Source organism: Lonchura striata, chromosome 15, assembly GCF_046129695.1.
Source record: "Lonchura striata isolate bLonStr1 chromosome 15, bLonStr1.mat, whole genome shotgun sequence".
Lineage (NCBI taxonomy): Eukaryota > Metazoa > Chordata > Aves > Passeriformes > Estrildidae > Lonchura > Lonchura striata.
Genome location: NC_134617.1, coordinates 1,153,186 through 1,180,642, shown reverse-complemented (window position 1 = coordinate 1,180,642; position 27,457 = coordinate 1,153,186). Strand labels below are relative to the sequence as shown.

At 47.2% G+C, this 27,457-nt stretch overlaps 2 protein-coding genes across 3 annotated transcripts; both read left to right on the top strand.

The window, feature by feature from the left end:
* Positions 1-4,390: 4,390 nt before the first annotated feature.
* On the top strand, positions 4,391-20,388 carry HSPA4 (heat shock protein family A (Hsp70) member 4). The gene is made up of 19 exons (XM_021541267.3): positions 4,391-4,581; positions 8,586-8,643; positions 10,275-10,415; positions 10,619-10,741; positions 11,183-11,282; positions 11,662-11,795; positions 13,099-13,343; positions 13,730-13,806; positions 14,072-14,223; positions 14,346-14,449; positions 14,798-14,931; positions 15,373-15,554; positions 15,916-16,002; positions 16,497-16,649; positions 17,081-17,206; positions 17,920-18,027; positions 18,325-18,444; positions 18,835-18,996; positions 19,200-20,388. Exons 1-19 carry the CDS (start codon positions 4,475-4,477, stop codon positions 19,395-19,397), a joined length of 2,511 nt encoding a protein of 836 aa, XP_021396942.1. The 5' UTR covers positions 4,391-4,474; the 3' UTR covers positions 19,398-20,388.
* Positions 20,389-21,174: 786 nt separating this feature from the next.
* Positions 21,175-27,144, top strand: RNF14 (ring finger protein 14). 2 transcript variants are annotated; one of them, XM_021541272.3, is made up of 9 exons: positions 21,175-21,226; positions 21,391-21,488; positions 22,040-22,183; positions 22,688-22,839; positions 23,128-23,655; positions 24,327-24,555; positions 25,154-25,326; positions 25,812-25,942; positions 26,519-27,144. In XM_021541272.3, the coding sequence occupies exons 5-9, from the start codon at positions 23,200-23,202 to the stop codon at positions 26,580-26,582; spliced, it is 1,053 nt and encodes a 350-aa protein (XP_021396947.2). In that variant the 5' UTR covers positions 21,175-21,226; positions 21,391-21,488; positions 22,040-22,183; positions 22,688-22,839; positions 23,128-23,199; the 3' UTR covers positions 26,583-27,144. The 2 variants fall into 2 exon arrangements, with proteins under 2 accessions (XP_021396947.2, XP_021396945.2); XM_021541270.3 differs by lacking the exon at positions 21,175-21,226 and having other exon boundaries at positions 21,273-21,488; positions 22,002-22,183.
* The last annotated feature ends 313 nt before the right edge of the window (positions 27,145-27,457 follow it).

Here is a 27,457-nt window from a genome sequence, read left to right as displayed (position 1 = left end):
AGGCCTCCGGGGTCATAGAGAGCCAGGCCTCCAGGGCCACAGAGAGCCAGGCCTCCAGGGTCATAGAGAGCCAGTCCTCCAGGGTCACAGAGAGCCAGGCCTCCAGGGTCACAGAGAGCCAGGCCTCCAGGGTCATAGAGAGCCAGGCCTCCGGGGCCACAGAGAGCCAGGCCTCCAGGGCCACGGAGAGCCAGGCCTCCAGGGTCATAGAGAGCCAGGCCTCCTGGGTCATGGCCATAGAGAGCCAGGCCTCCAGGGCCACAGAGAGCCAGGCCTCCGGGGTCATAGAGAGCCACTCCTCCTGGGTCATAGAGAGCCAGGCCTCCAGGGCCATAGAGAGCCAGGCCTCCAGGGTCATGGCCACAGAGAGCCAGTCCTCCTGGGTCACAGAGAGCCAGGCCTCCAGGGCCACAGAGAGCCAGGCCTCCAGGGCCACAGAGAGCCAGGCCTCCAGGGTCATAGAGAGCCAGGCCTCCAGGGTCATAGAGAGCCAGGCCTCCAGGGCCACAGAGAGCCAGGCCTCCAGAGTCATAGAGAGCCAGGCCTCCAGGGTCATAGAGAGCCAGGCCTCCAGGGCCACAGAGAGCCAGGCCTCCAGAGTCATAGAGAGCCAGGCCTCCAGGGTCATGGCCATAGAGAGCCAGGCCTCCAGGGCCATAGAGAGCCAGGCCTCCAGGGTCATGGCCATAGAGAGCCAGGCCTCCAGGGCCATAGAGAGCCAGGCCTCCAGGGTCATGGCCATAGAGAGCCAGGCCTCCAGGGTCATGGCCACAGAGAGCCAGGCCTCCAGGGCCACGGAGAGCCAGGCCTCCAGGGCCACGGAGAGCCAGGCCTCCAGGGTCACAGAGAGCCAGGCCTCCAGGGCCACAGAGAGCCAGTCCTCCAGGACCACAGAGAGCCAGGCCTCCAGGGCCACAGAGAGCCAGTCCTCCAGGGTCACAGAGAGCCAGGCCTCCAGGGTCACAGAGAGCCAGTCCTCCAGGACCATGGAGAGCCAGTCCTCCAGGGTCACAGAGAGCCAGGCCTCCAGGGTCACAGAGAGCCAGGCCTCCTGGGTCATAGAGAACAAGGCCTCCAGGGCCATAGAGAACGAGGCCTCCGGCGGCCAGAGTGGCAGCACCCGCAGGCCTGCACTCTCTACCGCCCCTGCCGCTCCCACTGCCTCATTGCAGTGGGCCTGGGCCCTTTTCGTGTCCCTGTCGCTGTCCTGTTCCTATTCCTGTCCCTGTTTCTGTTCTGTACCTGTCCCTATCCCAGTTCCTGTCCCTATCCCAGTTCCTGTCCCTGTCCCTGTCTTGGACACTTTGCAGTTTATTCCGTGGACAGTCATCCAGCCCTGATGGTTTAATTTGGAAACCCATGATATCTAATTCTCTTTCAGGTTTGATGGAAAGCCATGAAACCAGAAGAAAAGGCAGTTTATCATTTTAATATCTGTTTCCCTGCGAACTCCTGATCTAAGGGAGCTGGTGGAAATGGCTCCTGGGTGATGTTGGTAGCACAGGTGGGATTTCGGAGAGCTGGGTTATCTCTGGTGGGATTTATGTCAGAGCTTGGGCAGCATGACTGCAGATCCCTCAGCAGAGGGGATCACAAAGCCCTTTCCTATTTGAATATCCCAGAATAGCCCAGTGAACCTTCGGTCGGGTGACGTGTGAGGGCTATTTCAGCAGCCCGAGGAAGAGCCTGGGACAGAGAGCAGCCAGGGATTATTTTAAGTCCAGATTCACGGTTGTATTTGGCTGGCATTAATGAATTCTGAGACTGAACTGGGATGGCAATGAAGTGTAAAGTGAGGCTGGGCAGAGCCATGGGAATAAAGCAGGGATTTATGGAAAGGCCTTCACAGGATACACCTTGGGCAGTGCCAGAGCCCGCCCGTGGCTCCACCCCAGGTGGGCTCCTGCTCACGAGTTTTGACACTTTTATGAGTTTGGGTCCATTTCCATGTTGGGGTTCATTGTCCAATTCCAGCTCCAGGTGATGCAGTCCCACCCTCCCAGGCTGCTCTCCTCCATTCCTGCTGTTTGCACTTTTTGGGGCTGAAGCTGCAGCAGTGTCCTTGGTTCTGGGCTGGAGAAGGATTGTTCTGTGTGCCTGAGCTGTGAGGAGAATTTGATAACACTTTACATGAAGTTCAGAGTGATAAATGCAGTACAGAGTCTGGAAAACAGGAAAGCTCAAAGTGAAGGCATCACAAGGACGCCCGAGGTCAAACAGTTCATTAATATCACGTCATTAGCACCGTGATGCAATTCCCGGGGCAATTCCCAGCCCCCTGCAGCTGCCGGAGCTGAGCCAGGCGGTGGCTCTGGGGCAGGAGTTCCCCTGCCAGTCCTGCTGAGTGTCTCTGGCTGTGTGTCCTGTGTCACTGCAACAAGGAGCAGCCTGGAAATGCAGCGCTGGGCCCTTGGTGACGCTCTGTTTGTGACACACTGCATTGCCACGGCTGCTTTTGGCGTGTTTCATCATGGAATTCAAAGTATTCCTAAACAGTCTTAGGATGAATCCACCAATGCCTTGTGCTTTCATCCCAAAATGTCCCTTGGCAGAGCCTTTCACACTGCCCAGGGGAACAACTCCACTGTCCACTGCCCCCTCCACTGCTGGGACTGTGGAATGTCCCAGGAACTTCTAGGGATTTTTTTTATTATTATTATTGTTTAGGGAATTGGGATTTGTTTAGGGATCCTTCAAAGGACTTTTCTCCTACCAGCCCACAAAGCACTTGGTGGCCAAACACTGCCCTGGAAAACACAGTGTATCTGCACTCATCCAAACTGCAGCAGAGGGCCCCAGTGAGATGCAATATTATTATATTAAAATATATTATATTAAAATATTCTGTGATGATCATATGCCAAGTGTACTGTAAATCCTACTGGACATAAAGCAATTGAATGCTGAATTTTATTTGGAGTGTGGTTGGTAACAAATTATCTTTTAACACAATCTTAAATTATGACACCTTGGATTTTCAACCTGGGCTCATCAAAACCAGCTTTGGACCTTCTGCTGTAATTCAGGAATAATTAGAACATGGAATTCCAGAAAGCTTTGGGTTGAAAGGACCCTAAAGCCCATCCCACCCCTGCCATGGGCAGGGACAGCTTCTGCTACCCCAGAGTGCTCCAAGTCCCATCCAATCTGGCCTTGGACATTTCAAGCAATGTCTGAGTCACAAAAGAAAAATTATAAGGAGGCATTTAAGTAATTTTCTGCAAAAACTATGTTTCCAGAGACTGCACTTGTATTATCATTACATCTCACGGTGTTTGCGCTGTTCCCATCCACCACATCTGTCACCCTCAGGTCCTTACATCATAGGCAAGGAAAAGGTTTCATTAAACAGCTTTTGTGTGGCACCGCTTCGGACTAAGGGCAGCTGAAATGTAAATTTTAAGGAATTTAGAGATTTTAGAGGAGCTAAGATTTTAGTTAGAGATAAGCCTTACTAGAGTTAATTAAAATAAATGAGTAGGCCTTGATGAAGTTAAGAGTTAGTAGTTAACTAATAATTGATTGCTTGTCAACACTTGGGTTTATAATGAAGAATACACAAACTGACAAGTTGCTTTTAGGAACATAAGACAATTGTGGGCCTCCTCTGTTCTAAAACCAACTGAAGACAAGGGATGGGAGTTCTACCAAGAGTTCATTTGTCATATTTGCATTGAAAAGGTGGAAAGGTCAGAACGAGGAAGACTTCATTTACTTCCTCATTTTGGGACTCCTCCCCATGAAAGGGACACAGACCCATTTCAAGGGACAAACTATGCAGGTTTAATAGCTTTTGAAATTATTAGTGTACGAAGCAAGGAATGGGATGTACCAAAATGAGGAATGTGTATTTGTATTTTGGCTATTCAATACTTGTATGGATAAAAGGGCTCTGTACTTGGAAGGTGTGGTGTGTATTTGGGAATGGGATGTACTAAAATTATGAATATGTATTTGTATTTTGGGTATTCAATACTTGGATGTATAAAAGGACTCTGTAATCACTTGGAAGGCGCGGTGTGTATTTGGGAGTGATCCCACACACAACACACACTTTCTAACTTTAAACTGTTAGAGAGATTTTGTCTGTCACACTTTGATATCGATACTAAATCAATATCCATATTTTTTTAATAAATCACAACAACTCAGCCACCTGAGCAGTGCTGCCAAGCTGTGCCTTTATCGCCTTTTTCTGCCATTCCTGACGCAAGGAAATAACTTGGACAAAGGGGAAAAGCGAGACGGAACCGAGCGCCCTCGGAGCCCCTCACGGAGCCCCTCACGGAGCCCGCCCTCCGAGCCCCTCACGGAGCCCCTCACGGAGCCCGCCCTCCGAGCCCCTCACGGAGCCCGCCCTCCGCCCCGCCGCGCTCTCGCGAGATCTCGGCCGCCCTGCGCGCCGGCGCGGCCGCGGCCCGACGGGATCTTTCGAGAATTGCCGGTACCGCGCTCCCCCCTCAGCGCCGCCGCCATGTCCGTGGTGGGCATCGACCTGGGCTTCCAGAGCTGCTACGTGGCTGTGGCCCGCGCCGGCGGCATCGAGACTGTCGCCAACGAGTACAGCGACCGCTGCACGCCGTGAGTCAGCCCGGCAAGCCGCGCTGAGGCGGCGGCAAGGCGCCCGCGGGGCCCGGCGTGGCGGGGCCGGGGAGGGAGGGAAGCGGTGGGGCCGGGAGGAGCGGAGGTATAAAGTGCGTACAGAGATGTGGGAAAACGCGGCGGACACGGAGGGGGCTTCGGGAGACCCTCTCAGCTGCCTTCCATAGAATCACAGAATCATAGGATGCTAAGGGGGTGGAAGAGATTTTGAAGCTGATACAGTTCTACTCCTGCCATGGGCAGGGGCACCTTCCACCACCCCACGGTACTCCAAACCCCGTCCAGCCTGGCCTCGAACACTTCCAGGGATGGGGCAGCCACAGTTTCTGTGGGCACTCTGTCTCCTCACCCTCACGGGGAAGACTTTGTACCCTACATCTAACTTAAATTTCCGTTCTTTCAGTCTGAAGCCTTGTTCTTTCAGCACCCCCTTGTGCTGTCAGTCCAGTTCCTGATGCAGAAACTCCGGCTTCCTTGTAGCCCCTTGAGCTGCAGGACGCTCCAGGTGTCCGCACAGCCTCCTCATTTCCCGGCTGAGCAGCCCCAGCTCTCCAGCCTTGCCGTGCAGTACGGCCGGTTTGTCCCCCCCGAGGCGGGCTCTGCCCTTGGGGTTAGAAGGACGGGGGCTGTGAGCGTAGAGAAAAGCATCCCTGGCTGCTGCAAGTGCCAGACTTAATTCCCTGTGTGTTCATGCTCCGTGTTCTGGAATCACGGCTGTCATTCCCCTGCGATCCCAGCGCAGCAGGTCCCAGGAAGGGAAGGGCTGAGCTGGGCTGATGTGGGGCTTGGTGTGAGCCCCATGCTTGTCCTGGGATCAGAGTTTGAAAAGGTGCTCAGCGCCCTGCAGTGCCAGGGGAATGGCTTCAAAAGTGACAGAGAGGAGCTTTGGACTGGATATTGGGAAGAAATCCTTCCCTGTGAGGGTGGGCAGACCCTGGCACAGGGTGCCCAGAGAAGCTGCCCCTGGGTCTCTGGGAGTGTCCAAGGCCAGGCTGTATGAGGCTTGGTGCCACCTGGCATAGTGGAAGGGGTCCCTCCCCATTGCAGGGGACTGGATGAGCTTTAAGGTCCCTCCCAACCCACATCATTCCATGATTCTGTGGTACAGTGTGGTCAGTATATTCTAGCCCTGCTTGTGTAATGATCCCTCCTAACACATTCTCAACAGGACCGTTCATTGTCTCAGTTCATTAAGAAACTCCTAAGAAGGAAAGAGAGAATTGCTGTAAAACTCTTATGAATGAGTTGCAAAATAAAAGTGGGAAAAGAATTTGCATCAAGAATTGGGCATCAGACCTGGAGAGGAACTGTGGGGAAGGCTGTCCTAGAAGTGTTTCTGGAGGTTCCCCTCTGTTGCACTTTGGCTTTATTTAGGCAGATCCTGAAGTGGCTATCTTGGTGAGACAGTTGCGTCATCTTCAGTGTTTGGGGTTTTTTAGATCCCTCGCATCACTCCAGAAAGCCCAAAGTGACCTTGCTTCTCATTAGACAATACATCACTGTTTGCTTCCTCCTGTCTCTAAGCAGTGAATAAATGGAGAAGGAAATTTTGAATTCAGCATGTGTGCCCGAGTATCTGGAGATTTCTTAAGTGTTCTCAATAATGTGGAAGTTTAAAGGTTAGATGTACTGAGAAAATATTGAATGTAGAGAGTATCAGAGCTGGGTTCTAATAGCTGTAGGTATTTGGCTCTCAGGGAGTTGAAGTTCTGCTGATAAATACATCTATATATTTGAGATGTGATCACAAATGTCCCTTGTTGAAGGAGATGAGCTAAATAAAATATCTGACACGGTGCATCTCTTGGGAAATAATTCAGTTATGGGAGCCTGAAGCGAAATGGAAAAAATGAGCATAATGCAAATGAGAGGGTTTTAGCAGGGCTTAATCTCCAGGTTCTGACGGAATGCAGAAAATCATTCTGCAAGCAGACCCTTCTATTAAAAGAACTTCTGCATGGTTTTTAAGTGACTTGGAATCAGACGCCTGGTTCAAAAAGTCAGCGCTGAGCAGTTGTTACAGTGGGGAAGTCATGCAAGGTGTAGTGACAGGTTTCCTCAGGCACTGGCTCATGGTCAGGGTTAAACACTGTGTTTTGTATGTGTTATTGTAATAATTTGTATTATTAAAATAAACCCCCCTGAGTGCATTGCTCTGAGTTCAGTGGCACAGATGACACTCCCACAGAATCTGCCTTCAGCTCTGGTACTTGGATTCTTCTGGAGTGCTGTAAAATTTAAACTTGTACATCCCAAAGCTGTGCAAACTGTGTTTGTCTTTGGATATGGAAAAGTGGTGGAGAGAAAGGTAGTGGAAACTGAGAGGAAAAAATAAGAGTTTAATTATTTCTGTAGGCATGAAGGGCCTTGAGTTAAATGAAGTCATTGTGATTGACCTTCTGGAGCTGGTGCTGATGGTCAGTGCAGAGGACCTCTGATGACCTTCACTGTGAATGTTTCTGCTTAAAATGCACTGGTTAGTTTTTCTGCTCCCAGAAATCCTGTCATAGTGTAATTTGTATTTCATGAGTTCACTGGTTCTTGTGAACTGATCTGGGAAATGGGACCGGTTGAAAATTCTTCCTTTTCTTCTCGTTCCTGGTTTCACTCGCCGCTGTGAATGAAACTCACTACCAGGGCTTTCATCTAAGTTAGTGATTTGTGTTGGTGAGGGGATCTTGGTTTGTGAGTTCAGCAGTGGAGTAGTGGATATTTTTTTTTTGTCCAAGAGAAGGGCAACAATTCATGTCTTAATTCCTTTCAGGAGACCAGAGTAAATTAATAACCAGCTCCTTGCTTGGGCTCATTAGGTTTTTACCTCCTGTTCTTTTGGTGTGGGCCCAAGGGTCTGCAGAGCACAAACTTAGCTGGTTTTTTTTTTTTTTTTAACTAATATCATGAATAGTTGTTTCAAACAACTGCAGATTTATTCAGAAATGTTAATTCTGTTGTTGCACATGTTTTAGGGTAGGCCTTGTTGCATTTGTGAAGTTGTTAGTAAATTGGAAGAAGATACAAACCCAGTGCAGTTCTATCACCCCAGCCTTCAGGTTGGTTTTGACAGTTTCTGCTCGGAATGCCCAATTCCAAAGCTCAGGCTGAGCTGGAATGTTTCCTGTGGCAGCCCTGCACATCACCCTGCTGTAAAACAGATTCTTTACCTGCTGCATGGGGAGCAGCTTAATTAGACTTAGTTGGCATGTTGTGTGAGCAGTAAGGATCTGCTTACCTAATGGCAGGCTTCCCCCCACCAAGCTTACCTCAGTGGTATGAACAACTTGGATTAGATGGCTGGATTTTGTTTTGTTAGGGCTCCTACAGTTTGTTAAATATGTAAATCAAGAGGCTTAATCGGCCAAGGAATTTCTCCTAAAAGGAGGATTTCTCTATTCAGAACTGCAGGCTGTCACAAGGCAGGGCGGAGTAAAACATAATTTCTCTTCCTGTGCTCCATGTTATTTCAGTGGGTACAGATGAAACTCTGAAACACCAATCTTCTCTGCAGATAGTTTCTTTCTGCCCTGGAAGGGTTTGCCTTAAACCTGGAAGGCTTAGTTAGCATCTGCTACAGATGTGTAGGAACGATGTAATATCTTTTGTGCCTTGTGTTTGTCTGCTGAGCAGTCGAATGTTTCCTGTGGTATTGGCTACAGCTTATCCCTGAGTGCATCACATGCATGGGCAGTTAGTGAGATAAGGCTGGCTGACCAGTCAGTGCTTAGATGGGAAGCTTGAAGGAGCATGGATGAGTTTGGGGTTAGTTTGTTCTGCAGGAGGGACCATTGGTGTTTTAAATGCAGTTAGAGAGCCTGATTTTCCCAGAATCCACAGAATGTTCCATGCACAGGTTGCAGCGAGTTACCAACGTTTTTAATGGCCCAAATCATATCGATTACAGTGATTTTCTAGACAGTATCAGTACTTTTTACCCAGAAGATGTGCAGCTGTAGAGTCACTGACTGAACTTGCTCCTTTTCTTGCAGAGCCTGTATATCCTTTGGGCCCAAGAATCGCTCCATTGGTGCTGCAGCTAAAAGCCAGGTGAGTGTGGGCTTTGGGTAGAACAACTTCAGAGCAGCAGTGTGGGGTTTGTCACTGCAGATAACAGATGTCCCTGAGCTGCTGCCCTGGTGTCTCCTTAACCAGCGAACAGCTGAGCTGCCCTCAGCTGTTCACCATGGGCTGCTGCTTTGTCATCTGGCAGAGAAATTTCAGGGTTGATCCTTGCACATAATGAAGTGTGAGCAGAATAAAGCTGTGCCTCTTAAGAAATTCTGATAACTACTAATTTCTTTTTTAAGTTGCAAACCTAAATTCACAAGTGGTGCTTCACCCTGCCCTAGTTTGTTCCAGTTCCTATGCTTTATGATGGAATTTAATTATGTGACTCTGTTCAATAGTATTCCATTAAGTGCATGATGGGCAGAAAGGGGGTATATTTGAGTGTAAATAGACAGAGCTTTTGTGACCCTTTGGGGCTGAATTACAATTTAAATATAGTTTTTGGGTGTTCAAGCCCATAGTCTGAGTTTCTGTTGCTATAGGTAGGTAAATGTAATTTAAGGACTGAGAAAAAGTTAAGGTGATTTGTCCTACTTGTGGTATTTGGGTCCTGCTGTATCAGATTTTGTGTTGCTGTGTAAATAACCCCTATAAAAGATGATGTATTTTTTCCGAGTCTTCTACAGGAAGTGACTAGTCAAACAGTTGTTTTTCCTTAGCCTAAAAAGCCTAGAGATTTGTGAAGATTCTTTATCTAAAATACAAAAATGCCTGGACACAGCCATGTTATTCAAGAACAGCACAACTGTACTAGAACCAAACACAGCTGTTTTTTCTGGAATTGAGTCTGCTTAGCTTAACGAAATCCATTGGTGCAGAGCCCTGTAGAGATGAGTATGTCCTGCACAGACTAAACTTAGAGAACATCCAGCCCAAGTTACTTAGGAAGTAGACTCCTGCCTGAGCCCAAATCCCAGGTAATGATCTGTGGAACAGTGCCTGTCTGCTCTCTCAGTGCCTGTGGTTTTCAGTGCGTGCCTCGCTCTGGTGTCAGTGACAGAATTCCCTTCACTTGTGCTACGTGAAGCCAGCTGGGATGGGCTTTCACTTCTCTGTGCTGATCTCTGCTGGTAATGAAAGTCAGTCTACCTTTTGTCAGTTAAGTCCAGGTGATAGCATCATTTTATGGGACCTCCTTACCTCCTAAAGCTTCATGAGCTGGTCCTTGAGTTGTTTTGTGAGAATATCTGTGTGTTGAGTGTCGTGCATGTGATGAACCTAAGCTGGAGTTTACATCCATGTGCTTGTTATGTTTGGGCAATCACTGGTTGTAGAAAGGTAGTGGGTAGAGAATAGGTAAGTGGGAAAGAGATTTTGCTAACAGTTCTAAAGAGTTTCCTACACGTGCCCTATGAAATTTGAATGTGGTTGTAATCAATATTTTATAGACTTGGCTCGGTTTTTAGTGTACATTTTATTTTCCATCTCAAGTTTCTGTAGGTTCCCTGAGCAACCAGAGGGAAGTTGCCTCCCAGCACCTGCCCAGATACTGTTAAGATACAAATGACAAAAATGCCCTGGCGGGAGAAGCATGAGAACAAAACTCTGTCTTCTGTTTGAAATTCAGATGTTCCCCTGCCGCGTTGTATTAAAGATTTCTTTTCCTCTAGGTTATTTCAAATGCAAAGAATACAGTACAAAGTTTTAAAAGATTTCATGGTCGTGCATTCTCAGATCCCTTTGTTCAAGCTGAAAAAGAAAGCCTTGCCTATGAACTTGTCCAGCTGCCAACAGGCTCAACTGGCATCAAGGTAAGTCTGGCATGTTTGAGAACGAGCCAGAGGAGGAAACTGATAAAATTTCCTTTTATTTCTCTGTTTTCAATCTGCTCGCTGTAGTTTGTGTTCTCTTTCAAATGGAAAGCCTTAGTAGGGAAGGGAATAAAAGGCTGATAATGGAGATGGTGCTTGGGTTCCACTGCAGTGTAATGAGCATGCACAATTTTTATTTGAAGGCCATGTATATGGAAGAAGAAAGAAACTTTACAATTGAGCAGGTGACAGGAATGCTTCTGACCAAATTAAAGGAGACTGCTGAGAATGCGCTTAAGAAGCCTGTGGTTGACTGTGTTGTTTCTGTAAGTATGGAATCCAACAAAACACACAGAACTAGTTACTGTCTGAACTGAAATGGCTGCAGCATTCAATTAAATCTGATTAAATTGGCCAGTAAACTTAAATGTCTAGGTATCTTTCTTTTCTGTTTAAACAGAATCTTACACCTCTTGGAAACTAGACTTACATCATTAATGGTCTTAAATTGCTGCTAATTAGAAGTATAAGTAATACTTGATTCCTATTTTCTGATTATGTGCTCCAGAAATGAGTGCCTTGTGATGTAAAATAGAAAAAGGAACTTTGTCTTTATGTATTTTTTTTCGCTTTTCCTCTATTGCAACTGAAATGAGCACTGCATTTGAAGGAGCTTTGTGCTCCATGAGCTCACTGTCCACCCTTGTAACTGTTTCCTGAAGGTGGCTCCTGGAATTGTTAATATTTGCTCTCTGACCTCCTTGCAGGTTCCTTGTTTCTACACAGATGCAGAAAGGAGATCTGTGATGGATGCTACCCAGATTGCTGGTCTCAACTGTCTGAGACTAATCAATGAAACAACTGCAGGTAATTTCTACCTGTCTCACACTCAGTGTTGCAGTTTTACTACGTGAAAAGATTTTTATTCTGCCAGTGAGCCTTGCTTTCTGGAGTTACAGCTGGTTTTATACACTTGGAATAGATGAGTTGATCAGAAAGTTTCTTAAATACTAGCTTGTCTTTTCATTATTAGAAAGGCATAAAGATATTTGGTGAATATCTGTTTTAATGAGGGAGGGTTGGTACTGTTTAATGTTCTTCCATGTTTCTTTGGCATTGAGAATTCTGTTTATTCAATGTCTGTAGCTTGAGGAGCATGATAAAATGCTAATGCTGATTCCTGATTGCCACTTATTTCTTGATAATTACAAACCTCTGTGTCCTAACTATACTTTTATTTCTGTAGTTGCACTTGCATATGGGATCTATAAGCAAGACCTGCCTGCCTTTGAAGAAAAGCCACGGAACGTTGTTTTTGTGGACATGGGGCATTCTGCATATCAAGTTTCTGTTTGTGCATTCAACAAAGGCAAACTGAAAGTAAACAAGCTGTTACACATCCATTTTGATTATCTGTAGAACATTTATCAGCACATCCATGGACTGTGGCAGGCAAGCCTGACTGGCTTCACAGAGGGGCATCCACACAGTTCAATTCTTGTTCTTAAAATTGCACTTTGTCTGGAGCAAAAAGTAGGTCAGGGAACTAGAGGGCTTTTGAGCAGTGTGTGGAGGAAGCAAACATGCCTTAATCAGCAGGCAAAGAATAAAAAACCTGGATTAAATGGTTTATTCAGAAATTATCATATCTGACTGTGCTGCTTTCAGAAAATACTCCAATTCAGTCATGAGATCTGGTGTTGAAGCAGGAATTCCTGCAGTGGTGTAAGTGACAGATATTGTTGAACCCTCACTGTGGTTCATGTACAGGAGAAGAAACATTCCTGATTGCTTTAAACTGCCAGTGGAAGCTCAGCAGATGACAGTGTACTTGTGAGTGTACACTGTCATAGCGTTGCTGTTTTGCAGCAAGCACTAACATTTCTTCTGGCATTTTTATTTTTTTATTATTATTATTATTAATTATTACAATCTGGACCTGGCAGTTGAAATACCTTTCTAATGATTGGCTGGAGAAAGAGATGCAGAATTTAAATTATGAGGTAGTGAAATGCAGAGAAATGTTCTGACAACATTAGTTTTCTCAGTTTTATTTATTTGAGGAAATGGAACCTTTGTGTTTCTTTTGCATTTGTTTTTTAAACTTGGAAGCCATGGCAGTGTGGAAAGGATGCTTTGGGTTCCAGAGTGCAGGGCTGTTAGCCTGTGTAGAGGCCAAAGCCATCTGAAAGGTATTGAGGGTAATGATTTCTGTTCCTAAAAAAATGAATTCCTGGTGTGTTTACAGAGCAGAATGAGCTGAGGTGGGTGGGCTGCAGGTGTTCTTTGCAGATAATTCCTTCATCAAAAAGGAGCACCTGTTTTAAGAGTTAATATTATTTATTTGCTTCCTGTTTTATTTTTAGCTTGGTGTAAGCATGTTCCACCCTTAGGAGGCATCAAATATTAAACTGGGATATGACTCAAACTGACAGTGGCTAAGCAGAATTTGGAGCAGAGATCTGCTCTCAGCACAAGCTATGGAGCAGATTGTGTTGCTAAGTCCTGTCCGATCTCCCTGAATTCCTTTAAAAGCAGTTGTCGCCTTATTCCAGGAAGGCGATTTCTCTGACTTAGAGTTAAACTATGTTTGAAACAAAGCACTGCTTTGATGTAGACTGCTGATTGCTTTCATTGGGTAATGGCACATTGTACTGTTACTGAAGGGTTCCCTTCCTTTAAGGTTCTTGCTACAGCATTTGATACAACCCTTGGAGGCAGGAAGTTTGATGAGGTGTTGGTGGAATACTTTTGTGAGGAGTTTGGGAAGAAATACAAACTTGACATCAAGTCCAAGATCCGAGCACTGCTGAGGCTGTACCAGGAGTGTGAGAGGCTGAAGAAGCTGATGAGTGCCAATGCCTCTGACCTGCCCATGAACATAGAGTGCTTCATGAATGATATAGATGTGTCTGGAACCATGAACAGGTAACCTTGGGGTTTCCCCTACAAGGGGAAACTTCAGAGTGCCCTTCAGGCAGTTAAAAACTTGGTATGAAGTGTCAGCTCTTAGGGCTGCAGGGAGGTGAGAAATCAAAGAGCAACATGTGCAGGAATGCTGCTGGAAATGCAAGTGTTTAGAGCCTGGTCAGTGGCCTTGAGGTTAGGAGGGAGGACTGGGGATGTTGCAAGGATGCCAGGGTTACTGGAACCTGGTTTTGTCTGGGAGAACATACAAAGTATAAAGCTGGGACTGGGGGAGAGAAAACCCTGCAGTACACAGTGAAAATGTCATTCCTTCAGTTTGGGCATCCTGTTGTTTGCAATGTTTCTTTATGGTGTGCTAGAGCTTTGTTTATGTCTTCTTCCAACAGAAGCAAATTTTTAGAGATGTGTGAAGGACTTCTGGCAAGAGTGGAGCCTCCCCTTCGCAGCGTGCTGGAGCAAGCCAGTAAGTGGGAGTGTGGGGATAAGGGGTGCTCTGCATGCAGACAGGAGCCAGCCAGAGTGCAGGCTGCCTTTGCATGTTGGACACAACGGTTACCACAAACAACAGTTTCTTGCTTAGGAATTACAAGATTAAAAAACTTTCTCACCCAAGCTAAGAGCTGAAATTTTTACTTTGCCTAAAGATGGTCTATTAAAACTTCCGGTTTATATGTTGGTGTGTTAATGTGAAAGAGAAACGTTTCATGTATTGTCTGACTCCTTTCTAGGGTTGAAAAAGGAGGATATTCATGCAGTAGAGATAGTTGGTGGTACCACAAGAATCCCTGCTGTCAAAGAGAAGATCAGTAAATTTTTTGGCAAAGAAGTCAGTACGACCCTGAATGCGGATGAGGCTGTGGCACGAGGCTGTGCACTGCAGGTAAAAAGTGCTGTTTGCTTTAGCTGTGAGAATATTAAGCAGCATCAATAGCGACTTGCTGAATGAAATGCTTGTTCACCTAAAGTCTGAACATTTGTAATGTGGCTTTTGTGCTCTTGCAGTGTGCAATTTTGTCCCCGGCTTTCAAAGTGAGAGAGTTTTCTATCACAGATTTGATACCGTACCCCATTTCTTTGCGATGGAATTCACCAGAAGAAGCTCTGAGGTAAAATTAGTACAATCTTCTTGCATGTTACAGCTTAAAATTACTGGTGATGATTAGAGTACATAACAAACATCAATAAATACCCTTAGAACAGTGTATTTCCAGGGTTAAATGCCCATTTAACACTTCCAGTTTTGATACTTGTGACGTTAATGATGGCAGAAAACAAAACCAAGGTTGAGTGGCAGTTTGGCACTTCCTGCGTGGCTGTTTTGTTACTTAACCTGAAAGATCAGGACAGTCTTGTCACTTCTTAAGGAAACTTTTTCCCTAAGAGTATCCAGAAATGTTTAGTTACCTTACCAGCTGTGTTGTCATACTGAACACAGGCTGTGTTTTCTCTTGCAGTGACTTTGAGGTCTTCCCCAAGAACCACCCTGCTCCCTTTTCCAAGGTCCTCACTTTCTACAGGAAGGAGCCCTTCACTCTGGAGGCCTACTACAGTTCCCCCAAGGAGCTGCCTTACCCAGACCCTGCTATAGGTTAGCACCATTTTGTACCTTTAACTAAGAGTCTTTCCTGGGTTTCAAACCTTTTCTTTCTAATTAGGGTGGACATGCAGCCTACTGCAAATGCTCTCAGGACAACATTTCAAATTAATTTTTAGTAAAATAGGTGGAGTAGCATGAAGTTTATGGGCAAAAAGCTCCTAATACTGGGGTAAACATGAAAGGGGCACACTAAGAGTTGTGCAATCTTTTGCTCTGATAAAAGTAACACCAGGTTTGACATAAAGAATTCCCAGTAGCTGTGCCCCAGCATTGCTGAGTAAAAAAACTGGATTGTCCAACTTGAGTGGGTTTTAACATTACCTGAGCACACTGCAGTCAGCTGTGTCAGCGGCAGTTGGGGTTTGCTTTGCATTCAGAACTGAGGTTAATCAAAAGTGTTTGTTTTTTGTTTTTTTTTTTTTGTCTATGTAGCTCACTTCTTGGTTCAGAAGGTCACTCCTCAAACAGATGGATCCAGTTCCAAAGTGAAAGTCAAAGTTAGAATAAATATCCATGGCATCTTCAGTGTTTCAAGTGCATCTCTGGTGGAGGTTCATAAATTTGATGAGAACGAGGAGCCAATGGAGACAGATCAGCACGCGAAGGAGGAAGAGGTAACAGACTCACTGCTCCCAGCTGCTCAGAATCCCCAGGAAACACAGCTGGCCATGGGCTCAGGCTCGTGTAAGGATTTACTAGACATGCCCACAGCTGAAATACGAGATAGAATACTCATTGTAGTATGTTGCACCAGTGATAGATCTCTTGAAATTAGGACTTGAGGTGTAGATCTCATTCTTACTGATAGAGCTGTGGCTTGCTGGAGCAAAGACTGGAGCTCATAATTTATTCCTGCAGTTTTCATTCTGTTTGTTTTGCCTAAAGACCATTAGAGGTGTTATGGGATCAGTCTAGGAACTGAAGCAGTGATCTGCATTTTTTTAATGTGTGAAATTGGATCTCTCTGAATTTCAGAAGATGCAAGTAGACGAGGAGCAACAAAAGGCTGAAGAGCAACAGCAAACCCAGCCTGAAAATAAGGCAGAGTCTGAAGAAATGGAGGTAACAGGAGCATTTGAGACTTTCTTTTCATGAGATCTGTGAGAATATGAGGAGTGTGAGCACATTTGCTACCTTTGTCATAGTTCTGGAAGCTGAACTTGTATTTCAATGCACTGGTGGTCTATTGTGATTAGACCTTTAGAAAGGCCACAAATAGCACTGATAACTGCAGACCTGTCAGGTGACCTGGTACTGATAAAATGGGGGAACTCTCCTGTTCAGGGAAGAAATAATCATCTAGTTTTCAACAACTTGAATACTAGAATAGTGTTCTGCCATGAGCACCCTCTCCCATGAATGTAGAGTGCCCAGAAAAGGTCAGTGGCTGCATTAATTGTCTCAGGCTTCAGCAGATGAGGTGTCAGAATGGCAGGGAGTGCTTGGTTTTCTTGTTGAGGTGCTAACTCAGTTTTTCTGATGTAAACTTTGACTGCTCCCCTTGAACTGAGTGGTGATGCTGTTTTTACTGTGAATGTAATTATATTTTAATGCAGACTTGCCAGGCTGACTCGAAGGACAAGAAAGTGGATCAGCCACCTCAGGCCAAGAAGGCCAAAGTGAAGACGACCACAGTGGACCTTCCCATCGAGAACCAGCTGGTGTGGCAGATTGGGAAGGACATGCTCAACTTGTTCATTGAGAACGAGGTAAACTCTTCCTGCCAAGCAAAAAACGTCACTTGTTGGTCTCCAGAAATGCTGTTGTTCATTAAAATAGTTAAGGATGGCCAAGAAAAGGATTAAAAGGAATAAAACAAGTGGTTAGCAGTCAGAGGTGAACAACAGTGCCCCGTGGACGCAATGTACATTTATTGTTCCTGGTCAGGGGAGCTGTCACTCTCAAAGGGCTGTTCTGCAGAAAACCTCCAGAAGGTGCAGGTGGCCCTCAGGGTGGAGGTTCCTCAGCTGGAGAAGGATTGGACATCACACCAAAACTGAAATCAGTTTTCAGTCATTTGCTGTGTTAGAACAGTTTTGCAAAATCTTGATCTGGTTTGAGCCTTTGCTAACAAGGTGCCCTGGAAATAAATGTTAAATAATGAGCTTTTTAGTCAATTAATTTGATACCTTGTTCACAGGGTAAGATGATAATGCAGGATAAGCTGGAGAAGGAGAGGAATGATGCCAAGAATGCAGTGGAGGAGTATGTGTACGAAATGAGAGACAAACTCTGCAGTGTTTATGAGAAATTCGTCAGTGAGGATGTGAGTATTGCTGCTCAGCTGTCCTGATACATTGTGGTACAATCAGCAGTTGGACTTAGTAATGTTTGACCTGTATCACATACTGTACTTATATAAATTACATAGTCAGACTTAAAATTTGAAGAAATCATTGTAACCTTTCTGGCTCTGATGATAATCTACTAAATGTAGACAACTGTATCTGAACTGGTTGTCTAAAAATCTCTTGGTATTATTAGGCAGCTTTCCCTGTTTTACTGAAGGAGCTTGGTGTGTAATGAAGTTAACTCTGCTTTTAGGGATGACTGAACACCTGAGTGCATCTCCATTGACTGCAATGGAGCTTTGCCAGCCAGGTGCCTGCAGAGCCCAAACTGGGACATGCCAGGTGACATTTGTGGCACCTTTGCTAAAGAAGAGTTTCCCTGTGTTCTCAGGCTTGCTTATGTAGTGACAATGTAAACGTGCAGGGGACAAAAAAGCCTTTGATGTGACAGTATTTGATCTGAACTGTGGCTGTCACACATGCTTCTTTCTTGGGCCTGGAATCCAGCACAAAGCTCTACAGAAGAAAATTTATTTCTTACTTTTCTCTAAAATAGGATAAAGGGTTCCAGGCAGAGTTCTTTATATTCTAAAAATACAACCCTTCCAGAAAGGTTCCAAGTACCATTTAATGCAGTTTGTTACCTAATAAATGATGTCACCTGCCTGTTTTGTGTGCATTGCTGCAGGATCGAAATAGCTTCACACTGAAGCTAGAAGATACAGAAAATTGGCTTTATGAAGATGGTGAAGACCAGCCCAAACAAATATACATTGATAAACTGGCAGAACTGAAGGTGAGTGGTTTTTACATTCCCATGGGAATTTACCAGAGCTGGAGAACTTTGTTCCAGTCAGGAGCTGTCTGGGGTCTGCTGGTTCTGAGGTAACAACAGCCTGCTTTGGATTGTTAGTGTGTGGGGAGTAGGTCTCCAACAGACCTGTAACAGCAGGGCTGGGGGCGGCTCAGTCTTTCCTGTAAGTTGAAGGAAGAGTCAGAGTTCCAAGGAATTCAGGAAAGTTGATGTATCCTGTCAAACCTTGAGGATCCCTCAGCAATGCTCCATGAGTTTTATACTTGTGCTTTGTTTCAGACTCTGGGTCAGCCTATTCAGGCAAGATTCCAAGAATCAGAGGAAAGACCAAAAGCATTTGAGGACTTGGGGAAGCAAATCCAGCAATACATGAAAGCTGTTCATGCATTCAAAGCGAAGGTATTTTTATACTTAATTTCTGAAAAATGCAAGGAAATTGTACAAATATTTTCTGAATTTTAGGTAAATTTCAGACAAAAATCTGGTGCAACCTCCCAGTGAACTTACGAGTTCTTGATGTTTAATAGACTTTCAGAAGTAGCTTTTGGGCCTTGCACATCTCGGTCCCTTTTTAATCATGTGTTCATTTCCTCATGCAGGCAAAATGCCAGCAGCAGGAGATTTTCAGTCTCTGGTTACTGAGCTGTGGGTGATCAGTTCTGTTGATTTGTTAACCACAACAGCTCTTGACTAAATGGGCTTTCAGTATTTTGAAGCTAAGTTTTGAGGATGTCAGGATGCAGGTTGTGCTCAAACTCTGACACAGCTGCTCCTGTTCGGGTGTTGCAGGATGAACTGTATGAGCATCTTGATGAAGCAGACGTGGCAAAGGTGGAGAAGAGCACCAATGAAGCCATGGAGTGGATGAACAACAACCTCAACCTGCAGAACAAGAGAAGTCTTACTTTGGACCCAGTTATAAAAGCAAAAGACATACAGTCGAAAGCAAAAGTACGTTTTTCTGCATAATTCACTGTATTTCTGAATGTTTGTGTTTATTACTCTGATCAGAAAACTCTGAGGTGAGAAATCTCAAAAGTACCAGGGAACATCAACCCTTAACTGGAGCATTCCCAACAGTGGTTTCAGAAGTTAAAGTTCAACAGTGGGAGATAAAACCATTTCTAAGGACGTGTTGTTTCTGTGTTTTCTAGGAGTTGGCAAGTATTTGTAACCCCATAGTGAACAAACCCAAACCCAAGGTGGAGCTGCCGAAGGAGGAGCAGAAGCCGACGGAAGCCAACGGACCATTGGACGGGCAGGGCGACACCGGGAGCGGGACCCAGCCCCCCGAGCAGGGCTCTGCCCCCACAGCCACCGACAAGAAGCTTCCAGAAATGGACATTGACTGAATTTCAGCACTTGTTTATATTATTGCAAACTACAATAAAGCTTTAAGTTGTCGACTTTGTACGTTCTGAATACAAACTGAAGCAAGTGAATCCCACAGCACTCTTGGTAACTCTTGGAGAGGTTTGGGCAGGGCAGCAGGTCAGAACACGGAGGTGGCGAAGGACTCGCTCAGCTCAGCAGTGTTCGCCTTTATTGATTGTATCTAGAAGTTTTGGTAGTCTAACTAGACATCTAGGAACAGCCATAAGCTGCTTCTCCATTTCTAATGTCCAGGCTGAGTCAGTTCTCCCTTGAAGGAGGGAGACAGCAACTTCTGAAGTCTGATGTGCACCCTGCTCTTCCCATTCCCTGTGGGTTGCAGCACTGGCACTGCAGGGAGGGCAGGGGAGAGCCAAGGCAGAGTCTTCCATTGCTCTTGGTTTAGTGTGAATGCCTGCTCTGGACTCACTCTGATTTGCACTGGAACAGTTGATGGTTACAGGAGGTTTGCAGAGCAGGGGGTGGCTCATCAGCACCTTTATTCTTAGGCCAGGCTGCAGATCAGACTCAGAATGTGCTCCTGGACAGGGGAGTGGGTTTCTCACAAACTCCCCAGCTAATTAGGCCCTGTAAACTCCTTGTCTTTAGTTAAATTAGCTGCTTGTAGAAAGAGTGAATACTTGTATTTCAGCTGCCTATGCTGATAGTTGATTCTGACTTGTTCCTAACTTTTTCTGGCAGGGGTATGCTTGCTTCCATGAGGCCTTCATTTGGAATGCTTGGTTTTTTGTTTTGGTTTCTTTTTTTTCCAGGAAAACCAAGAACTGATGGATATGTTGGTTTGTTTTGTTTGTTTTTTTTTTTTTTTTTTCTATGAGCTTTATACAATGAATTGCTTCTAGTACTGATTGTCATTAAACTTGCAAAAATTAATTTGTATGTGTTAAAATCCAAAGCTGAAAACCACCCATTCAGTTATTGCAAGAAATAAATGCACTGGATTCTACTGGATCATCTGCTGCGGCTGTTGATTCCGAGGCAGAGAGGGCGGTGTGGGCTGGAGGGAAGGGCTGTGCCCCTGGTCCTTGGGCTGTGCGAGGAGCTTTGGGGGGCTGCTCTGGGGCCTTGCGGCTTCCCAGGGGTGTGGGTGGGTGGGTGTAATCTCCGTGCAGTGAGTCACAACCACGGAATGCGCCGCGTTGGAAGGGGCCCATAGGGCTCAGTGAGTGCTGCCCCCGTGCCCGCTCCGTGCCCGCTCCGTGCCCGCTCCGTGCCCGTTCGTGCCTGCTCCGTGCCCGTTCCGTGCCCGTTCTGTGCCCGCTCCGTGCCCGCTCCGTGCCCGTTCGTGCCTGCTCCATGCCCGCTCCGTGCCCGTTCATGCCCGCTTCGTGCCCGTTCTGTGCCCGTTCGTGCCCGTTCCGTGCCTGCTCCATGCCCGCTCCGTGCCCGCTCCGTGCCCGTTCGTGCCCGTTCTGTGCCCGCTCCGTGCCCGCTCCGTGCCCGTTCGTGCCCGTTCGTGCCCGCTCCGTGCCCGCTCCGTGCCCGCTCCGTGCCCGCTCCGTGCCCGTTCGTGCCCGTTCGTGCCCGTTCGTGCCCGGCACCGCGGCAGGAGCGGCCCCGAGCAGCCCGGGCCGGGCCGGCCGGGCCCTCCCGGCCGCCGGGGGAGCTGCGGGGCCGGCCCGGCGCCTCCTCCGCCCGCCGGCGCTTCCCTTCCCGTCCCTTCCCTTCCCTTCCCGTCCCTTCCCGTCCCTTCCCTTCCCTTCCTTTGCGGTCCCCGCCGCCGCTCCGCCAGGGCAGGGCCGGGTCCCCGCCGCTTCCCCGCCCGCTCGGCCCGGCCGCGGCTGCCCCGGTGAGGAGCGGGGCCGGGCTCGCTCCCGGGCCGGGCTCGCTCCCGGGCCCGGCCCGCGGCTCGGTCGCCGCTGCTGCGGCTGGCAGTGAGCCCCAGCCGCGGCCTGCTGCGGGGCACGGGGCGCCGGGCGGGCTCTAAGCCGTGCTGCTGTTGTTCGTCCGCAGCGCCGTGTCCGTGCCCCGAGGGACGAGCAGCGCCCGGCCCTGGAGGGATGCTCCGGGAGCGGCTCCCCGGCTCTGCCTCCGCGCTGCCCTGACTCGAGGTAACCCAGCAAACTGGCTTTATTTCCCCAAATGGAGAGCGGAGGTGCTCCACGAGTGCGCCTACAAGATGCCTGTGCGGGATTTGAACCTTCTTGTGGTATTTTCAATCACAAATGGAACTGTTCCCCTGTTTCGTTACTGTTTCTAATTCGTTTCTCCTGTGTTTTTTGGGGGATCTGTTTTCTTCCATACATCAGTGAAATGTCCCTATGTCAGCTGTGCCGGTGACACCTGTCCCTGTGTCACCTGTGCCTGTATCTCCGTATTTCATTATTTCCCTCCTTACAGCTGTCTTTACACAGTTTGCTTTCTGACTTTTCAATATTCTGTTGGGCATTTAAAAAAATTTTATAAAGCTACCAATATTTTTTTTTTAACCTGTAAAATACCTAATTATATTTCAAATTGTTTTAGATTGGTTACCGTGGTTTTTCTAAAGTTTTCTATGCTATAAAATAGCTGCCTCAAATTGATAATTTGAATTGGATGCATTAACTTGGGTGATGTTGCAGAGTGGTGGCAACTCCACAGAAAAGTTAAATGTCTTCAGAGGACAAGGAGGCTCAGGAGGACGAGCTGCTGGCTCTGGCCAGCATCTACGATGAGGATGAGTTTAAGAGAGCAGACTCTGCCCAAGGGGGAGAAACAAGAATTTGCCTGGAGTTGCCTCAAGACTTCAAAATTTTTGTGAGGGGTGAGTTGAGATGTTTTGTGTTATCCCAAGGGAGGCTTTACCAAGCTCAGGTGGTTGTTGGGGAGTGACCTGAGGCAGCAGTGACTGGACAGAGCTGTGGCTCACCCTCTGTTCTGCTTGTTGGGGATTGTGTTTGAGCAGTTTAATCCTCATACACAGAACGTCCTCAGTAAACTTAGAAATCACAGATGAGTACTAGCACTTCTTCAGAATAATTAAGTTTCTTTATTGGGTTTTTATTCCCCCGAGGATCTGTGTTTCCAGGCTCTGGTTTGTGCAGAATCTGACATTTCACAGTGCTGCTGTTTAACTGCTTTAATCACAGACCTCCAACCCTTGACATTTTACTGCATTGAGAGTTCTGTTATTTAAGGTGGAACAAATAGTTTTAACCCCAGAAATATATCCAATTAACAGACACTGGGTGCTGTCAGAAGCAGTAACAGTTGGTTCATTTTCGTTTTTCTGTTATTTCTCCCACTGCCTTGGTGGGCCCTGGCTCAGGCAGTTCCACAGAGAGCCTCCAGAGCAGTGGATTCGAGTACTCTGTGTGCTTCCTGCCTCCCCTCGTGCTGAATTTTGAGCTCCCACCCGACTACCCATCAACCTCCCCGCCCGTGTTCACCCTCAGTGGGAAATGGCTCTCCCAGGCCCAGGTTTGCAGAGGATTTTTTACATTTTGACTGCTGAGTAAGTTAATTATTAACAGTTAAGCAAAGTAAAAAAACCAATGACGTTGCTCCTCACTTGGCTCTTTATCTCTTGCTGGTTTTCATTTGAGAACTATTCTGAAGAAGGAAAACTTGAATCTGTGAGAATTATTTTATTCAGCATGAAAACTGTTGAATCTGAAATCAAAGTTTGCACTAAGGACTGTGTGAGGGGAGGAGCCCAGTGGGGAGGTACAAACTTAATAAAATCAGGAATTCTCTGTTCCTTCCCAGCTCAGCGCTCTTTGCAAGCACTTGGACAACGTGTGGGAGGAGAACCGAGGCTGCGTTGTGCTCTTTGCCTGGATGCAGTTTCTGAAGGAGGAAACGCTGAATTACCTGAACATCTCCTCGCCCTACGAGCTGCAAATGTGCCCTCAGGGGAAGGGGCAGGGCCGGACAGGAGTGGGGCCCCCCGAGGCTGGGAAGGACTGTGGGGGTGCCACAGGCTCTGCCACAGCTGAGGAGGAGATGGTGGATGCCAGGGCTGTGCAGGATGTGGAGTCCCTGTCCAGTCTGATCAGGGAGATCTTGGACTTCGACCAGGCGCAGAGGAGGAAGTGCTTTAACAGCAAGATGTACTTGTGCAGTATCTGCTTCTGTGAGAAGCTGGGCAGTGAGTGCATGCACTTCACCGAGTGCAGCCACGTGTACTGCAAGGCCTGCCTGAAGGACTACTTTGAAATCCAGATCAGGGATGGACAGGTGCACTGCCTCAACTGCCCCGAGCCCAAGTGTTCTTCTGTCGCCACTCCAGGCCAGGTAATTCCCATGCACAGGGGCTGGGAGCTCTGGAACGCAGCTCGAGTTCAGGGCCTGGCTGTGGCCCTGCAGCTGGACATTGGCAGTCAGAGTCATTTAGGTCAGAAAAGACCTCCAAGTTCACCAAGTTCAGCCTTTGATCCAGTCCCACCGTGTCACTAAACTGTGTCAGGAAGTGTCACTTCCTTGGACACCCCAGGGTTGGGGATCCAAACCTCCCTGGGCAGTTCCAATCCCTGACCCCCCTTTCCATGGGGAAATTCCTGCTGATGTCCACCCTGAGCCTCCCCTGGCCCAGCCTGAGGCCGTTCCCTCTCCTCCTGTCCCTGTTCCCTGGAAGCAGATCCCTGACCCCCTGTGACCTTTTGGAGAATCTAAAGTGGATCCATCCATCTCTTGGTACCTTTTCAGTGACTTGCTGTTTGTTGCTGCAGCAGGCTCAGAATTACAGATGCAAGGAATCAGGGAATCCCAGCCTGGTTTGGGTTGGAAGGGACCACAAAGCTCATCCAGTGCCACAGGCAGGGACACCCTCCACTGTGCCAGGCTGCTCCACGTGCTGTCAGCCTGGCCTTGGGCACTGCCAGGGATGCAGGGATGCTGTGGGCAGCTGTGCCAGGCCTGGGTGCGTGTGGGTGAAGCTGTGTCGCCTGCCTGGGCTGTGTTGGCAGGTGAAGGAGCTGGTTGGGGAGGAGCTCTTTGCCCGCTACGACCGCCTGCTGCTGCAGTCCAGCCTGGACCTGATGGCCGACGTGGTTTATTGTCCCCGGCCTGGCTGCCAGACCCCCGTCATGCAGGAGCCCGGCTGCACCATGGGCATCTGCTCCTGCTGCAACTACGCCTTCTGCACCCTCTGCAAGATGACTTACCATGGCGTGTCCCCCTGCAAGGTCACTGCAGGTGAGTCCCCTCCCCTGGGCTCCACGGTCACGCCCGCACACAGCTCAATCTTGGGTGGAAAAATCCAAAGCTGGGTGAGGGAGCTCCTGGCCCTGAGCTTTCTGAAAGGTGCTCTCATTTGGAGGAGGGCTGTTGCTGGCAATTAAATATTCCTTTGGTGAGACTCCTCAGCTCAGGAGCTCCCTAAACTGCTGGTTGTCAAGTGCTGAGAGGCTGTAGCAGGGGAAGAATTCCTTTATATTTTTATTTGTATTGTCATAGAGTTAATTCTGTAATCAGGTGGAGCCTTCTCTGTCTAGCCTTAAAATATTATGACAGAATTTCATTAAATATATAGTCAGAAAAAAAAATCCATTTTCAGTTTATTTTACATTGTTCTAATTCCATCAGCAGATCTCTTTTATAATAAACAGTGTAAAACTGCTGAATTTTGATACAGAGTGGTTTTAATATTATCAACTTATATATTTTAATAGTTTTCTTGCTTTTTAATTAATGACATTATTGTTTTTTGAGAATCTTTGTGCTGCAATTAGCTGGACTTCTATATCTAATATCTTACAAAAGCTGTCTGGTTTGGTTTGATTTTGCCTCCCAGAGAAATTAATGGAGCTGAGGAACGAATATTTAGAAGCAGATGAGGCAAATAAAAGATTTTTGGAACAACGCTATGGCAAGAGAGTGATTCAGAAAGCCCTGGAGGAGATGAAGAGTAAGGAATGGCTGGAAAAGAACTCCAAGTCTTGTCCTTGCTGTGGGACCCACATCGAGGTGAGTGAGGAGGGGAAGGCTGGGGAATCATGGAGCAGAAAATAACTCACAAGGAGGCAGTTCTGGGTGTGTTGGAGTCTCTGGGGAGAGGAAATCTCTAGGAAATACTAAGAGAGCTTCCCATTTCTGTGTGGCATGGAAAAGGAGGTGAGGTGGGTCCAAGGACTGGAGTACAAACAATGACAGGCTCCCACACTAAACAGATCCAGGCTGACTCTGGATCTGTATGAATCCTTTTGTTTTCCTGGTGTTTCAGGTTACCCCTGGCTCACACTAGAGCCAGGAAATCAATCCAGCTTCAGAAAAAGACTTATTTCCAGTATTTTTAGTATTTTAACCAATTTCCAGTGCTGGGATCCCAGTGTGTGGTGGAGCCAGGGAGGGGAATGTGCTCACTGTGCTGTGGTTCTGGGGGCTGCTGGCAGAGAGGGACAGGCCTGCCACAGTGGGTCCCTTATCACCATTTCTTGATTTTTTTCCCCCAGAAACTGGATGGCTGTAACAAGATGACCTGCACAGGGTGCATGCAGTATTTCTGCTGGCTTTGCATGGGCTCCCTGTCCCGGGCCAACCCCTACCGGCATTTCAACGACCCCTCCTCCCCCTGCTTCAACAGGTGGGTGCTTCAGGGACCCCCCCACTGCTGGAACACCCATTTGCTGCTTTTCCTCACAGTCTCTCCCAGATTCTTACCTGACATTTGTAGCCACAGTTTAAGACACAGTTTCTCCTCTCAAATATTTGCACTAACAGTAAAAATCAGGAGTGGTTCAGGATATGGTTTTGCTTTTGAAGGACTTTGGGTTTAAAATTCTGGAGGAGTCCTCTGAGCCTATTCCTGGTTTTTTTGGTCAGGTCATGACCTCACCCTTTCTGTGCTGCCACAGCCTGCAGGGAAGTGCTTCCCTGCCAGTGCTCAGGAGCAGCTCGAGGATTTGGGGAAGAGCTGCTTCAAGGAGCTGCAGATTTGCCTGACATTCCCTTGGGGATGTGGGACAGGAGACAGGCAGGTGACAGCAGAGGGACAATGCCAGCCTCTCTTGTCCCTTCCACAGGGCACAGATGGTGGTTTGTGATACTGAAAAAGCCAAGGGAACTTGCTGTACTTGTTTTTGCATTTAGGGTGATGCTTTTTTAACGTATTTTACTTTTTTTTACACCCTGATAACAACACTGCTTTTCTGTCTTGCAGATTGTTTCAAGCCATGCACATTGATGATAGGGAGTTCTGGGAAGTGGAAGATGATAATCAGTAGCTTCCTCCAGCACCAAAAGGTGAACAAACCAGAGACAGATGCTTTTTGTGTCCTCTGTTTGCTTTTCACTTCCATTGTGTGACAGAAGAGTGGTAACTGCACTGCAGGACACTCACACCTCAGAGCCTGTTGCCAAAACCAAAGGAGACCTTTTCCCCATCCTGGGATCAGGATCATCATGGAACGCCCAAACAAACATGTCCATTATTAAAGTCAGAAATTGGAAATCCATTGAAAAAAATATATAAAAAGGTGCCCCTTTTTTTAAAAGCCAACAGACAAAATTGAAGCCTCAAATCCTGGAAGTATTTTGGGGGTTTCCTTCAGGGAGACTCACCCTTGGATCCTGAATATTGTGGGGTTTGGGGTGGTTTGGTGGAGCTGCAGTGCTCTCTCTGGAGCTGCTTGCACTGGGGGAGTTTTCTGATACAATACAGACAATTTCTTCTGTATTCAGCAACAAAGTTTGTTGCTTCTGAGTTTCCTGATGTGCTTCTCTGAAAAGCAGCTCCTGGCTCTGTCACTGGTACTTTCTAATGACATTAAAGCTGATTATCCCCAACCCCTCTCGTTGGCTGCTGTGCCTGAGCCTTTGCATCCCTGAGAGTTTGGGCAGCAAATGACCAACAGGCATTTCCAGGGATTTCTGTGAGGTTGGTGACTCCCTGTGTTGCTGTTGGATTCCCTCACCTTGCCTGTCCTTGTTTTGGCAGGGATGAGGATGTGACCAGTGAGGGTACAAAGTATCAGGAAGAGATGAACTTGAATTCTTCAAGATACTGACAATTACCTGTTGTTCTCAGTTGATGAAGTATTTATTTTTAATTAACTCTTCCTATAAGAAATTTGATGGTTGATACTTTTGCTTCTGGACT